The 16929-nt window shown below is 39.0% G+C and overlaps 1 protein-coding gene across 2 annotated transcripts in view; it reads right to left on the reverse strand.

Moving 5' to 3' along the window:
* Positions 1–596: 596 nt before the first annotated feature.
* LOC149089001 (serine/threonine-protein kinase ATR-like) overlaps positions 597–16929 on the reverse strand; it is a 159354-nt gene continuing 143021 nt past the window's right edge. For both annotated transcript variants that reach the window (XM_089251216.1, XM_089251211.1), the window contains exon 64: positions 597–2024. In XM_089251216.1, coding sequence (XP_089107342.1) covers positions 1965–2024 — 60 coding nt within the window. In that variant the 3' untranslated portion in view covers positions 597–1964. The remainder of the gene's footprint in view (positions 2025–16929) is intronic.

Consider the following 16929-nt stretch of genomic DNA (forward strand, 5'->3'; position numbering starts at 1 on the left):
AGATTAACTATTTGATCATAAGTGAAATGTTGATAGAAATTAGTAAACAACTTGTGTTAAAAAAGCTATCTCTTTTTGTTCAAGGAGGTGCTAATCAAAGGTTTTGATTTAAAACCAACCCTTCATTCTTATACACCACTTTGCAATATGAAGAGGAGCACACTTCTTATGGTTGATTATTATGGACTATAAGAGGGATGGCCATGCACAGGTCTGCCACAAAATATCTTTAAAGGAGGGAATTGAAAAAGTAAAAAGTTAAAATTAAAAAAATATATATTTCTTTAAAATATAGTACAATCCCATGTATACAGAACAACGGGAAACCCTAAATGAGGCCAATGATAAAAAATGAATGACATGTAGAAAAATTTACATGCTGGAGATAAGCACACGTAAGATTTCTGGCTTTGATATTGTTATAGGTGAGGAAATGGTTTTGGCCAGTACTGGTTTATAAGCACATTCAATAAGGAATAAATAAGCAAGAAAGTGCATCCATGCTTTATCTGTTATTGATTTGAACTTTGAAATAATATGATTTCGACTGAATTCTTAGTCAATATTTACAATTTTGCAAATATTGGATAATATGAGCAAATGTAAGGCACACATTTTTGCTTTTCACGCTTCTGAGTTCATAGCAAACAGGGGGTATGGCATTTTACTGGCGAATCGTTGATCCTAGAGGTATACTGCCAATTTGAAAAAGTTTTCAAATAACATATAGTATTGTAGATATGTATGTCATTCATGTTTCAAGGAGTTGTAGTTATTAAAATAAAAAAATTAACTTTTTATACAGTCCTCGTGTGCCCTGAAACCTAATTAGAAAGTTCTTGCCCTGTCTCTCCTGGGTGCAGTGGCCCAGGTTGATAAGATACTTGCCTGAAGTACCAAAGGATTTTTAGAGGTGTCACGAGTTCGATACCCGGTTCATCCTTGTCAGAAACTTTCCTGACACTGGAGTACAACAAAAACAGTGACATGACCACAGTTTGCTACTGCAGAGAGTCCCAAATTAGGGGGTTAACACACCAATCTCTCGATGAGTATAAAACAAGCCTGCCGTTTGGAATCAGCAATAAATTATAGGTCCCTGTCTAATTAGCCCTCATGTGCAGAAAATGACTGTGAAGCGACAGAAATGATCAAATGTTTCTAAGTACAATAATCATTGAGATATTTGAATTTGAAAAATGGAGGAAATTTGGAGAAAAACAACTTTAAATGCAGAAAAACTATTTTACCCACATTTAATGATGTTTTTCAAATTTCCTTTTTTTTTTTAATTTGAATATCTCAATGAATATTACACTTAGAAACATGGAATTTTCTTTTGTTGGCTGCAGGAGAGACAGGACAACAACTTTCTAACTTGGTTTTGGGGCACACAGGGACTGTATAAAATAAAGTTTTTTATTTTAATAATTATACAACCCCTTGAAGCATGAATGACATATCTGAGAACTACACATTATTTGGAAACTTTTTCTAATTGGAGGTATACTCTAGGATCAACGGTTCACCAGTGAAATGCCATGCTATGCAACATGTATATTGCTTTTTCCAAGCCTTCTTAACATGAAATACCACTTCACATGAAGTATGTTTTTTGTCCCATCACTTTTACCAAAGATTTTCAACATGCTATTGTATAACATGAAATTCATGTGAGAAATATAATAGCCTTGGTCAAATTGGATTCACAGTAACAAGGTCCAACTGAATTACTCATATCATATCATTTCTGGTATGGTACTGAATGTCTTCTAAATTTATGAACATTTACAAAAATTTTCAGATCATAAAGAAGTGTACAAAGAAATATGTATAAAAAGAGGTAAATTATAAAATTGAAAATATATTTTAATTATATACCTAATATACAGTACATAACTATACATACTTACACAAGCCATGTTATAAAAATAATTTATCACAGTCTTCCAATTATTGTCTACTCATAGATAAGGTGCCCAACCAATATACATCTGAGAAAGGTTTCTTTCATCAGTAGCTTCCTAATAATAAAGAATAAAAACACATATGAAAAAAATATAAATGTTTACACATTTCAAATTTATGAAAATTTGAAAATCTCAATAATATGTCTCACTAATTAAGGTGAAGTTGTGATTACTTTCCATAATTTGAGGCAAATTATACTTACATATAAACCATCATAAACACTGAATCAGATTTTAACAGCCTGTCAACAGTTTGCATACAGGATCAATACTTTTTCAAGAACAGTGATGGCTTTTTTGCCTGAGAAAAATCTGATTCATTGAATGATGGCCCCAAAAAAATCCAATCAGCTACTAGCAATTGTAAAAATTGACTATACAAAAAGTTTCTGGACCCAATATTTGGTCTTGTTTATTGCGCCATCTATTAAACATCAATGACATTAGATGAATTTAATTATGTTAATGGTAAACCGTTGTGGTTTTATCCTTTCAAGAGTTTTCCCTATGTCCCTTTTGGATATGAGAAAATGAAGGAAAAAAATAATAGAATTTATCCTACCTTCACATCAATGCATAAGTTTTCAATATATAATTTCCTGTTTGGAAAATAAATTTTTTATGGCGGTTTCCCCTTTCTAGTCATAACAACAAGTGGTAAAGCAAAAATTCTTCTTAAGATGTTGCCTCAGACGATAGCCGCTGTGGTGGTCGAGTGATTATAGTGACGGACTCGTGATGCGAGGATCCGGGTTCGAACCCCACAGTGGTGGTCGGCTGAAGTTGGTTTTCGGTTGTTCCCAACTTCAAGGTGCGAATGCGAGCCGATCTCCCCGTTAAAAAGTCTCGCCACAGAGAGCAACAGGCCTACAACGTTACAAATATTCAATCATTACACTTCACTCACAATTTAAAGTATAGATGGCAGCACTGAAATATCATATACAACACTAGCTACACACTCAGACTGTTAGGTGCACTCACTTTGTTCCAGACTCTGCCACGAAGCTGGGCTGGAAGAGATCTCGGCAACGGGATAAGTCCAGTGGCAGAGACCCTGGTGTTCATTCATTCATTTGCCTCAGACGATAAACAAAATAATGAAAATACTAAGGGGGAGTGAAGAAAAGATCCACTACTTCACAGCCTTGGCGTACACAAGGAGACTAGATTACAATGCTACTATGCAGTAAATAATTTAAAGCCTCCCACATGCACTTTCAGAAGGGAAAAATGATAGGATCCCCAGAAATAATGTGTGTGCCTACACTTCACAGTATCTTATGCTGTTGAAATACTTAATCACTAAACTGCTTGTATTGCTACTACATGGTAAGATCTCAAGGCTGCTGAATTGCTAATTAATAGTTTGCAATACAGGGATATTTTTATCTTGAGCATAAGAAAAGGTACTTCTCTAACCAGTATATGATTCAAATAATTCAAAAATCAGTTTGTTATAAGCCAATTGTTAAATTGGTTGTACCTCAAATGGCTGCCCTAGTGATCACCCTAGAGAGAGAACACTGACTATAGATACAATTTCAATAACAGATTCACTGAATTCAGCAAAAAATTAGGTGTTGGTTCAACAAAACCAGTGCAAACCAACTTAATTTCTCCGTCGTCACTTTTGCAGTTTCAAGGTTAACACTATAACCGCAGCACTTTCGGTACACCTACAACTATGGACTGGGTCAAACTGACCCAAACTGTAAAAAAACTGTGTTCCGTAGTGAAAACAGGAATTTATTTTCGGTTCCTGGGTTTTCCCCCTACTCTTATTCAACGTTGTTTAACTGTGTATTCAATAACGGAAAAATATGTTTGTTTATGAATATGAAATAGGCTTCAAAATTAGCTAAAAAATGATGTAATTCAGTAAAAATAAGATTTCGTATACAATACACTGTTCAATACAAAAACTTTTTTCTGTAATTCCACAATATGAAAAAAAGATGTAAAACGAGCGTGTCAAATTAAGTATGAGAAAGTCTATAATATGATGCTGTCAAAATAAATATTGATTTCTTACCGATATAAATGGTTTAATCATTTATGATGAGCAGTTTGGAGCAAATTATTTTCATGATTTTTGTACTTTACCACATGTTGAAGCTGCACAACCCATGCAAAAACTAAGATTTGTTTCCATATTTTGATGTTACCTAAAATCTGACTCGTTTCTTTTTTTCTTTCTTTTGATGGTTAACGAAGTTACGCAATCAAGAGAGCATGAACGTGTCATCTTGCGTAAGGGTGACACGTATGATGAATGCATCTCTTTAATAACATTTTAGAGGAACTGCTTTTGAAAAATAGTTTTGCAGTTCTATACTATACTACACAAAATCCAGGAACTTATTATAGTGAGAACCAGGATGTTGTAAAAAATGTGGACAGGGGCAACCTCAGTGAGGCAACCTTCCCCGATTATTTTTTCGGTCATTTTATCGGTACATCTACAGCTAATTTTGTTGAATTTTAGTACGAAATAGTTTCTGGGGAAACTTTTTGGGGCTGTTACTGTCAATATCGACTGCCAGATGAAGAGTGCTGACTGATAAAAAAAAAAAATTTTTTCCTTGATTAATTTTCATTATGACATCATTGTATTCCAGTAGTGATGTTTCATACAACTGTAGTTTCACCATCTTTATTGTGTCAGGTACTTCTCTTCAATTTCATCTGACTGTCCCTACTAAGCTCACATTTTTTTGGCTTTTAATATTTCAGCTAGCGTCAGTGTAGTGAAAAAAGTTGCCAGTAGTGAGATTTCTGTCCTTGTTCTCAAATGTCTTGATCAGTTGGATGACTACGTGCTCTGAAAGAGAGAGACTCATTGGACACTGATCCTTCCCTAGATTTGGAAATCAATTCAAAATGTATTTGGTGTCCCCCTCAACTGAAAGCCAGAATTCTATTCCTCTTCTGTGACATCGTTTGCGAACAGAAATTAAATTTCAGCTATACTTTTTTTCTAGAGTTGAGTTTTTACTTTCCCAAAACCTTTCTTGAGTTCTGTCAGAATACCAGGTATTCATCAAGTTTACAAAGAAAAAGAAATATTTAGCTCTACTTGCCGTTCCTTCATTGAAAAAAAGAAAAGATAATCTCCTTGGACAATAAATAGCCTTGACCTCTCTTGAAAGACCTTTATTCTTCACTATCTTCTTTAAAAATACATTTTAGAAAGGGGTAACCACTTCCGAGAAAATTCTACACCCCATTTTCCCCATAGAATAGTATGTTGGGTCAAGATGACACAAACCACGGTTCCAGGTATAAGTGCTTATAGCTCTGGAATACGAAATGTGAAGAGAATAAAATTTTCATGAATTAATATTCACATGACATCATGTTGCAAAATGTTTTTACCATCTGCGCTTAAGTTTTCGAGATAAATGAAAACGAAGTTTTATTTGGGTCAAATTTACCCATTACGCAGTTCTAGTGTTAAAGTGTATGGTGGCGCAACAAATAAAAAAAAGTGGAAATTTCCTACAAATGATGCAGAATTATAAATTGCTACAAGCATAAATCACTACTTACTTGCAGATCAGTTTAGGGTACTAAAAACTTTTATTACACTGCCACTGCTCAGAGGAAAAAGCAAAAACTTTCTCAAAAAATGGGTAACTTTTCAAGTTATCATCTCAGTAAGATTCTTTTGAAAACTGCTAGCTTAAGTACTCTCATATGTAAAGGGAGATTCCATAATTCCTCTTGCTGCATTTTACTGAAGAACCGTTGATCCTAGAGGTCTACTTTCAACTGAGAAAAAGTATCAAAATAAAATGTAGAACTCAGATACATCATTCATGTTGCAAGGTGTTTGCATTGTTAATAAAATACAAAAATTAACTTTCTATAAAAATACCCGTCCTTTAACTTCCAATTAGAGAAATGTTGCCCTTTCTCCCAAAGGCCAAAAAAAAAAAAAAATTCCATGTTTCTAAGTGCAATATTTGCTGAAATATTTGAATCAAAAAATTGGAGAAAAGTTGAGAAAGAACAGCATAAAGTATAGACAGAAAACATTTTCTGTTAGTTTATGTTGTTCTTTTTAAATTTTTCTCTGATTTTGAATTGAAATAGCTCAGCAAATATTGTACTTGGAAACAAAACAAATTGTTTTGCTGGTCTCAGAAGAGAAAGGGCAACATCTCTTTAATTGCAAGTTAGAGAACTGGGTGTCCGTATTAAAAGTTATTTTTTTCAAATTGTATTAACTATATTACCCCTTGCAACATGAGTGACGTATATGAGTTCAACACATTATTTGGATACCTTTTTTAACCGTAAGTACGCCTCTAGGATCAACGGTTTCACCAGTAAAATGCAGCAAGGAAAATAATAGAATCACCCCAGTTAATACATATATGATAGTTTACTCCAAAAAATATATAATATATATATTTTATTTTAAAGTAACATAAAAAGAGTTGATTAGCCCAACTGGTTTAGAATTTAAAAAAAAATTCACTTATCATAAATAAACCTTAAGTGCTAAACAAATTACTGACTGACTAAATTAGAAAATATAGGGTTATTTATTTATTTAAAAACACAAAGCAACAGGTTGCAACCCAATTACAGTTTGCAGTAAAAATAAAAATTAGCACAGAATACGAATAAATAATAAAATACACAAAATACAAATAAAAGAATAAAAATTACACAAAATATAAAAACTACATATACAGCGCAATCACAACAAAAATCTTTCAAAGTCAGTAACAGAAGAATGAAAATATACAGATGCCAATGAAGCTTATTATAAAATTCAGAAAATTTGTTTACAGCACAGTATTTACCGATATTAGTATTGAATGACTTGACTTGCTTGAGTATTTAAATAAGCAATTTAATCTTGTATTGTGGCGCTTAATATTAAAACACACTTCATTAAGACTGGATATGCAATCAATTATGGTTATTGAACAGTTTTTTGAAAAAAAAAATAAGCAAGTAATCTGTGTTTTTGTAAACTAACATTGAAACTGTTGCATACATGAGTGGCAGATAAAATATTGTTATAAGGACCATGTTTTTTTGAAATATAAATACTTTAGAAAATTATTTGAATAACTTCAAGATTCATAATATGGCAAGTGTGAAACAAGTTCCAGATAATTGAAGCATATTCCAGTTTAGATCTAATAATGGTATTAAAATGGATATTAAAGTACTAATATCATTGAAGTCTCAATATTCTCTGAAGTCAGTGGTTCCCAACTTTTTCTCCACTGTGTCTCACCTAAGAATCTTGTAAAATCCTGATGCCCCCCAATTTTTGATAAAAATTATAAAGAAATTAAAGTATTGAAAAAAATCCTTTAATTGCTGTTTTAATCTATTTATCTGAATTTGAAATGCTTTTTGGAGGTTAAAAACTCAAAATATCTTTGGAGAGATTCTGTGTGCTATATTCAAATCTCAAATTAGCCTGTGTGCTCCCCTCCAAAGTAGGTCCTACTTACCTTCTTTCCCCCTTTCCATGACACATACAGTAAAACTTCACGATAATAGACACCTATAGAACTGAAAAATTTGTCCGATAACGAGGAATGTCCGTTAATGGATAGCAAAATACGCTGAGGCCCATCAGTGTAATTTTAAAAAAAAGTCCATTATTGGGAGGTGTCTCCTAAAGGGAAGCGTTGATTGAGGGAGGTTTTACTGTACTTTTTATTATTTGAAAAGGGAGGGATCTCCATGTTGAAGAAGCCAAAAATCTATCAACCTGGTCAAAAGCAGGGGTTTTCAACTTTTGAGACATTGTAGGCAAAAAGAAATTTCCATGAATCCAAATCTGGACGATAAGTCATGCTGTGGTATCTCTATTCATACAGTGGTGTTTTAACAGGTGGACCCAAGGGCTTCTAATCAAATAGGGAGGAACCCTACTTCATTGGAGAATCTTATTTATTCCAAGATCTTTTTTTTTTCATTAAATATTAATTTTAATTGATTCTTAAATTATTACCTTATAAATTTGAATTCTTCTCTAATTCGGAGAAATTATTTTTTCATTAAATATAAATTTTCAAAAATCCTGATTCATCCCACTAAAAATTAAATTGCCCTACATTGGGAATCAGGATCTTAAATAAACCAAGTTTTTCATACAATTCAGAACAAAGATTTCTAATGTGATCAGCAAAATTGAAATTGGTATATAAATCACACACCGAAATCGGTCATAGAGACTATTCTAAGCAATTTGCTGTTATTAATGCTATACATTCTTTTTGCAAGTGATTGAAAGAACAAAACATCAATACTGAGATTAAGTCCTAGTAACCCATTAACGATGACTTTGATTTTTTTAAAAACAAAAAATAATGAGTGGAACCTCTTCCACCATTTATTGGCAAAGAAAAAAAAACTTAAAATTTTGAATGGCAAATTTTCTTACCAACCTGCACATTAATGGGTTAATTAAACACCATTCATGAAGTAAAGACAACTCACTTTCAAGGCAATAACATACATAAATACAATCAATACTTCAAATCATCAACAAAGAGAAGATAACTTTTAAAAAGTGCTGAAAGATCATTGATAAAAATTATAAATAATGGGCCAAGAACAGATCCCCGGGCTACACCAGAACTACCAACAAAATCTTCGCTTAAATTTTATAGAATACATAAAACTCTACTGAATAAGTAGGAAATAAGCCAATTCCCTAAATCAGAGTTAATACTGATTTTTCTAATTTTGTTAATAAAAATTCCATGATTAATATGATCAAAAGCTTTTACGAAATCAGTGTAATGACATCAAGTTGACGTTTGTTATGTATTGCGTCAATACAGGTATTAAGACTCAGGAGATAGTGACGGTAGGCTAACCATTGACAAAATCATGTTGATTGCGGAAATACAGGACTTCATCCGATTGAATTTATTATTTTTTTTTGTAATATTGATTCGAAGACTTTCAAACAGAGATAAAATAACAACAGGTTTATAGTTCTCAATACAAGATTTGTCACCTTTTTTTGAACATAGGAACAACTTTTGCTCTCTTCCACTCGGCAAGAAAAAATTTGGTATTAATTAACATTGAAAATAATTAGTAATGAAAAAAATATATAGCACAAGCTTTAATTATATAAGAAGGAACATCATACCGAGAAAAGAAGGGGGGGACTTCTAGTTTGTTTATACCACATACAATATCATCTATAGCAATATTATCATGGTGTAATAACATTAGATGCAGTAGGAAAAGCTGTATTAGAGAAATATATATTACCATTTGTTGACGTACCAATGATGCAACTAGACTTGAAAAAATTCTCAAATACAGTTGCAATATCTGAATTAGTTTGCAAAAAATTATTATTCAAAGGAACATGTTCATAAGGAACATTTCTATTTTGGAGGGAGCAGAAAGACCAATTCAATTCGCCGACAATAGCCCCGGCAAATCGTCTAGGGACAATTTACTGCCGAATCCCTTTCGGGGGGGCTAATGCGGGTTTTTTATTGTTTATGAAAAAATATTTACAAAGCAAGACAAAAGAAAAATATTTACATGATATATACATTATATACATACAGATTTCACGCCGCTATGTAAACTGACATTTTTCATTTTTTTTATTTTTATTTGATGCACAACCATTCATAGCCCTGATCACAGTTTGTCCCGGGGGTCTCTTGGGCCGTGACTTGGTCGCTAACTTATTGTTCAATGGCGCCGTGTTGCTGCCTGTGCTGCCAGTCTGCTGGATCTTCTCGTAGGCTGATCTGGTCTAGTTGTGTGGTTGCCTATGTCTATTCTCCTCCTGTGGAGTTTTTCAATGCCCTCTTTTTCGAGATAGCGCACGAGATTCTCAAGAGTTCGTGATTCTTTTTCGAGCCGACTCATCCTCCTAAACCACTCCTTCACCAGCTCCTGCCTTGGTTTGATCAGGTGGAAGACTTTTGTGTAAGGGCAGCTGGTGGCATAGTGGAGTGGTGTGCCGACTTCTCCGCACATACATTTGTTGTTGTTAGATATTTTGAATCTCTCGAGGTAGCTGGGGAATGGTCCATGACCAGTAAAGAAAATGGCTTTCTCTCGGGACCATCCTACAGCCCTCCATCCAACTCGAGGTAGGATATCGTGAATCAGTCTGCCTGGGTGTTCAGGTTCGTCCCAGTCCTCCTGCCACATTTTTAATAAGTGACTTTTCAGAAGTCTTTTGGCATGGGAAGGGGGAAGCTTAATTAACATTGCGCTCTGAGCAGATTTGGTGGTTTTCTTGGCGAGCTTATCCACCAACTCGTTGCCATGGATACCAGAATGACCTCGCACCCAGTGCAGACTGACATTTCTGTTGGTGGTCAGGTAGTTGCGGATCTGTCTGGCATTGTGGTGTCGTGTGAGCGGGTCTCTTATTGCTTCCAGGCTAGCTCTGCTATCCGTGAAGATCCTTATTCTGTCCTCTGTTTTTATGGCTTGCTCTGTAGCCATTTTGAGGGCCCACAGCTCCACTTGGAAGACACTGCAACCGTCCTGCAGCCTCGCGGCCCATTGATTGGTAGTGATTCCATCAGTCAGCCATATAAGGGCTGCTGCCGTCCCGTCCGCTGTTTGGGAGCCGTCTGTGTAGATTGCTTTGCATTTGGGGTCCACGAGTTGCTTATCGGTTGTTATCTGGGCATCGATGGGCTCACTGGCAGGGTGTTGGGTCCATCCTATCGCATTTCTTTCATAATTGGTTGAGTCAAGGTGTATTCCTGCTGACGTGATGTTTCTTCCCAGCCTGGTGAGTCTGGCGGATTTTGCAAGGAATTGCGTGATCAAGGCCAACGGAGGAGTACCTGCCAGCACCTGCATTGCCATGGTAGACGTCGTGCGGTAACATCTAGTCATGTACAGGAGAAATCCTCTTTGTGCGGAATTCAGCATGCGCTGCGTTCTAACCGTCATAGAGGACCCCCATGCGGCTGCTCCATATGTAATTATCTTAACCGCAACTTGGGTATAGAGAATCCTTCGGTATTTTGTTTTGAGGCCCCACTGCGGTCCCGCTGCATTCCGCATTCGCTGTAGGGTCCTCATTGCCTTTGCCTTTTGCTCCTTCATGTGTGCTAAAAAATTTAGTTTGCCATCTATGGTTAGACCTAGACACTTGAGGGTAGCAGAATGTCTAATTGGCTCCCCATTCAGTTTGATAGTGGGACGGGATTTCTCACTAAACCAAATGTACCGGCACTTGTCTGCAGCAATTTCCAAGTCGTACTCTGTTAACCAATCACTGACTATCTTCATCGCAGTCGCCCCTCTAGCCGTCACGCCATTAATTTTCGGGGCCGATAAAAGGAGGAGGACGTCATCTGCATACGCTTGTATTCTCACTCCTTCCGGCCAATTGCGTTTGAGCAGTTGATCTGCCACCAGGTTCCATAGCATGGGGCCCGAGCATGAGCCCTGCGGGCAGCCTCTGGTCTGGTGATGAGAGACGAACTGTCCTTGTGTCTCCATGCCTATAACTCTGTCCAACAGGAGATTCTCCAGAGTTGCTGTTATTTCACGTGGCGCCGGAATTGATTTTAGGAGCTTTCGGAGAATGGGGAATCTCAGTGAATTAAATGCTCCTTTTATGTCCAGGGACACAAGTGCCACATAGCGGTTGCTTCTTTTTGCCCCATCGATGGCGTCCAGCAGGTCACAGAGTGCCTCTTCTGTGGAGTGGCCCATGCGAAAGCCATATTGGTGCTGGTGAAAAAAATTCACTTTGTCGAGGTGATAAGTGAGACGTTGCACCAGAATTCGCTCCAGAATCTTGCCCATGTGTGGCAGCAATGTGATGGGCCGGAACGAGTCCAAGTTGTCGGGGGATCTGCCATTCTTAAGGAACATTAACACTTGTCCCGTTTTAAAAGCCGCAGGCACTGAATTCAGTCCGAGGCATTTGTTGTATAGGGCATCGAGGATAGCTGGAAATTTTTCGTGTATAATGGTCAGCATGGGGATCGTTATTTTGTCAGGCCCTGGCGACTTTTTCTTGCCTGTTCTCGCTAGTGCTCTCTCGATTTCGTTTTTAGTAATGCTAGGTTCCGGATTGACATTGGTTGCGATGTGAGAAACATTTTCATCTTCGTTAGATATATATTCAGCCAGATCTGCGCTCTCATCTATTGGGTATAGTGTGTGTAGTTGGGCCTCTACTGCTTCGAGGATCGTTTTCTTCCCATCACCTAGGAGTAGCACTTGTGGGGGGAGCGTGGACTTTCTCACCGTAGCCTTGTAGACAGCGCCAAATGGGTTGACTGCACTATGACAGAATGCGCGCCATGCGTCCGTTTTTGCTGCTGTCATTTGTTTGGTGTAAATGGCCTTCTGCTTCTTATATTTGGTTAGGGCTTCTGCCTTGTTCGCATCGGCTGATTTCTCCCATCTTTTGTGCAGGGCCCTTAGTTTTCTTCTCTCTTCTGCCAGCTTAGATGACCACCACCTCACTTCTCTATTAGCCAGTCTGTGTTGGGATTGGAGTGTTCTTTCGCCAATTAACTTCAACGTCTGCATGAGAGAGGTGGTGGTATGCTCAAGTTGTTCGATGTTGTTGCAATTTGATATTTTATCTAGCCAGTCTGTGGCTTGCTTCCCGAACTTGTTAGCAAATATTTTCAGTCTTCTCTGGGAGGAACTAAACTTTACTCTGTGTTCCACCAGAGGGGCGTCATTGAGCCACCAGTGGAGATACTTGTGGCTGCTCTGTGTGACCTCTTCCCCTACCTGCCAGTTAGTTGGGCTTTCCTGTCTCGTATTCGTTAGTGAGAGGTCTGGCCATCCTTCTGAGTCCCCGAGCTGATATGTTGGTCTGATGTTATCCCCGTTGAGGATATACAGATCTCGCTCTATGACCATATCCAAGATGGCCTGTCCCCTATCGTCCTCCCGTTTATAGTTCCAATAACTATTTTTACCGTTCAGGTCCATTGCAGTATGCGTAGGTGTAGAGCCTGCTTTTCTATATATTGTTGAAATTTCCTCCAATGCTGACGTGATGTCTTGGATTGGAGAGCAGTAGCTGCTGATGAGGATATGCTCTTTCCCCATCAGGCCGATTTTTATTGCAACCGTGTGGTCGTGCACCGCCAGCGTTGCTCCTCTAATATTTGGATTTGGAATAAATATGGCAGCCTTTAGGTTAGCAGAGGACCATTTTTGCCAAGCCATCGGGATCCCCTTTAATTTCCCGTTTGCAACCCATGGCTCTTGAACGAGGATTATGTCCACCCGGAGTTCTGCCACTGTTTGCATCAGCTGGTTTGTGGCTTTCCGAGCATGGTCCATGTTAATCTGTAAAATTCTGACTTTGCTGTCGGGTGATGGATTTACTCCCACGTGAGAAGGAAGCAGTTTATTGGTTGATAGTTTAGACATACCAAGTTAGTCACCGATGCTCTTCTCTTTTCCTGTCTTTAATGACGTTTGATTATTGGTTTGAGTGTCTCTCGACCTGTGCTGCACTGCGCTGCGCCCCGTTATATGCTTTGAAGCAGGGGCAGTTCAGACTTGAAGCCATATGATCTGACCTGAATCGGGTGCCCTTTGCCTGGTTTGACCACAGACAGTTTATGCAGTGCAGTTTGTTCATCTGGCAGTCCCGGGTATTGTGTCTGTCTGCGCATTTAGCGCAGAATGGATCGCCTGATCTGCAGTCTGCTGCTTTGTGCCCGAATGCTTGGCACTTAAAACAGCGATTGGTGACCTTGGATTCCGATATCCTGTAGTCCAAGAAGCCCAAGAGTAGATGTCCCCTACGCAAGGCTTCAACACTTTTTTTACTTATTGGTACCTGAAATACCAGGTGTCCGGTGTCTGGGTTCTTAGAGCGTAGGGAGGTCTTGAAGATAACCGCGTCTTCGGGGGTGGAGAAGGCTTTAGCTAGTAACTTTGCCACCTTCTCTGAGGTCGACGTACGTCTAACCTCCCTCACCATAATATGGTGTCTTGCTTTGCCTGGAAGCTTTGTATCTAGGGTTTCTCTCAGGTGCTCAACGTTAAGTATCGCTTGTCGAATGGTCTCACTATCCCCCTCACTGAAACAGTCAACAGCAAAGCCTCGGGATATTTTTCTGATGGCTTTGATTTTGATCTCATTTTCACAGGAGCTGAAGTGATCTTCTAATAAGTATGGAATATTCGTATCTTCCCCTTCCAGGCGAGGGTAGATCAAAACTGTGTGCACCGTATTGCGCAGCAAAGCCTGTGAGTACAGCTGGCGTGAGCCAGTATTCCTCCACGCCTCTCTTAAGTTCTTGTTGGGATTGGCAAGGCTGCTTTCCTCTCCGTTGCCTCTGTTTATCCTTGTCTCAACTCTCTTGGGTTTGGTGTTGTCTGTCGTGGTTCTTTTTTTCATATTGTTTTCTATTCCCCCTGCCACTACTTTTCCGATCCCTGCTCCTTCTCTTCCTTTACCATCTTTAGCTTGGGGTCTGCTTACCGTTCTTTTGTTGAGATTGTATGTGGCATTGCTACTTGTTGAAGGGGCGAGATGATTGTGGATTGCTATTTGTAGTCTTTCTCCATAGAAGCCACTGTTGATCCGGATCTTATCATTTGACTTGACTTGTTCAGTTTCTTGCAAGTTGTGGACAGGTTTGTGTTGGCCGCGGTTGTCATGGCTCTTCTCCTGTCCATGGGAATTAGTGGTCATTAGTTGTGGCATCTTTTGGTGCGTTGCTGTGGGCCCTGAAGTTAATACGCTCTTATTTGCTCCAATGTCTTGATTCCGCGGAACACCTGGATGCGTTTCAATATGGGGATGTTGTGCTCGCCACCTTTTCCAGGGGTATCCTGCCATCGCCAATAGTCTCTCCTGGCAGCTCTTTTGTGTGATACTCTGGGGTACGTTCTTTCCCACTTCTGTTTCTCCAGCCGTGAGATCCTCACTGATTGAGGTGGGTACTTCCGAATGAACTTTCTGCTCCGCAACTTCTGCCTGTACGCTTGACGCTCCCGATCCCGTCACTGGATCCTGTGTCTTAGTACTCTCGTTGCACGCTGTCGGGCTGGATTCCTCCTCTGTTTGTGTCCCTACTGATGTATGAGTTTTTTGTATTTTATTTCCCGCGGGTTCCTCTTCTCCCGGTTTCGACCCTTCCAAATCGTTGAATCTGTGGTGCCCCCCTCTACTTGCTGGTGGCTGTGTCCACTGAAGGTTGTGATTATCCGACTCATCTTGGGGCATATCGTAGGCCAGTGGGTCAATTTCATTCGCCAAATACAACTGTAGTAATTTGCTCCCATTCGGGTCATCCGCGGGAAATATTTGCCCGTCTGCCGTCCTGAATGTATCGATTGCAGCGTTGGGGGCGTGGCTAATCCTGGCTTGATCTATAATTTCTCGCAGGAGGTTGAATGCCTCGTGTTGCCTCCCTTTCGGTACCAAAGGGCGCTCTTTCTTACCCTCTTTCCTTGGGGAGGTTAGTAGAGTCCACAGTTGCTGTGCCGCTTTTACCTCAAGATGCTCTTTTTTTAGGAATTTTGTCACCTTACACTTGCGTTTAGAGGGTGTGAGCACCGGCCTGAGTGCGCCCCCACATGCTGACTGTTCAGTGTCCTCTTTATCAGGGGGAGGGGACGCAAGTTTGTTTGTTTTCTTTTTTTTTAACATTATGGCCTTTCGCTTGACACGTTTAGGCCAGGGAGTCGATATTTGTCCCTTGTTTTTTGGGGTTGCGAGAAAACTACAATCGGCACTGTTTTGTGTTTCCACTTCTGTGTCGCTGGTTATCCATTCCTCAGAGTGGAGATCGGCATTAAAGCCCTCCTGCAGCAGGCTGGCCCCCTCGATGCTGCCATTTGGGGGGTTGAATTAGGACGGTCCGACATTTCCAGCATAATTTTTTCCTCAGTGGTATCGGGTGTCCATATAAGCAGGGATCTCTTCATTGTTTCTATATATCCCCTCTTTCTTTTTACGAGATGCAAAAAAGAATAGTAGCAGCAATTCACAACAAAAATTTTGCAGTCCAAAAAAAAAAAAAGCGATGGGGGTGGAGAGGATGTGTATGCAGGAATCGTATTTACGCGAGGGAAAAGAAGAAATACCCCTTGAATGGCCTGGGGCGAGTTTGTGTGGACGATTTCCTTTCCCTTCCTCACAGATTGAGTGAGAGAGGGGGGGGTCGTTGTCACCAGCTTGTCTTCCTTCATTGTCCTTCTTTACATATGCTCGTAGTGTTTTCTTCTCTCTTAGGACAGTGGAAAGAAAATGGCGAAGAAGAATATTTAAAAAATGTTATGGAGTCTGAACAGCTCGATCCATAGAGACAAAAATCTTTAAAGGTGGATTAGCGCCTTTCACGAGTCTTTGGACTACTAGTGATTGAGATCAGAAATTTAGGGCGGGGGAGTATATCTATTTCCCTAAGGGGTTGCTTCGTGAAAAATATAAAGCAGATGACTTACCCCGTTATTCAAAAGTGGATTTCCATTTACGATTATCCAATATGATACGAAAGAGGCGAGGATCACATATCACTGTCACAAAAATATCGCCTGTATCCCATGTTGAAACAGTCCACACCCGAATACACACACACACACACACACTCACAAAAATGTTGCTTTCTGCTCCTTGAAATCAGACCTGAACGTCAGAATATCGTGATCAAAATTATCCAGAATATGCGCCGCGAATTACACTCTACAAAAACAAAAGCAAAACTTGGGTTTTTGCTAACAGTTGATTTTTACAGCAGCTCTCGCACTCTCCGGGCAGGGAAAAACTTGACCGTCGGCTAAACACATACGCGCCGCAGGGAGAATGGGGGAGCTATCGTATAGAGAGCCAAACTGGACACGTCTTAACCGTATGCCTGTTAAGACAGCACTCCGAGCAGAAAGACCAAAATTTTTAGGGTCATTTTTCAGAGATGTATGCATGAAAAATATACTGTTTATACTCTCTCATAACTTGTGATTCAATTTCTAGCTCTGTAAA

This window comes from Pholcus phalangioides, unplaced genomic scaffold (assembly GCF_987345545.1).
Source record: "Pholcus phalangioides strain wild (caught in Gottingen) unplaced genomic scaffold, Ppha-v1.0 ptg000003l_1, whole genome shotgun sequence".
NCBI lineage: Eukaryota > Metazoa > Arthropoda > Arachnida > Araneae > Pholcidae > Pholcus > Pholcus phalangioides.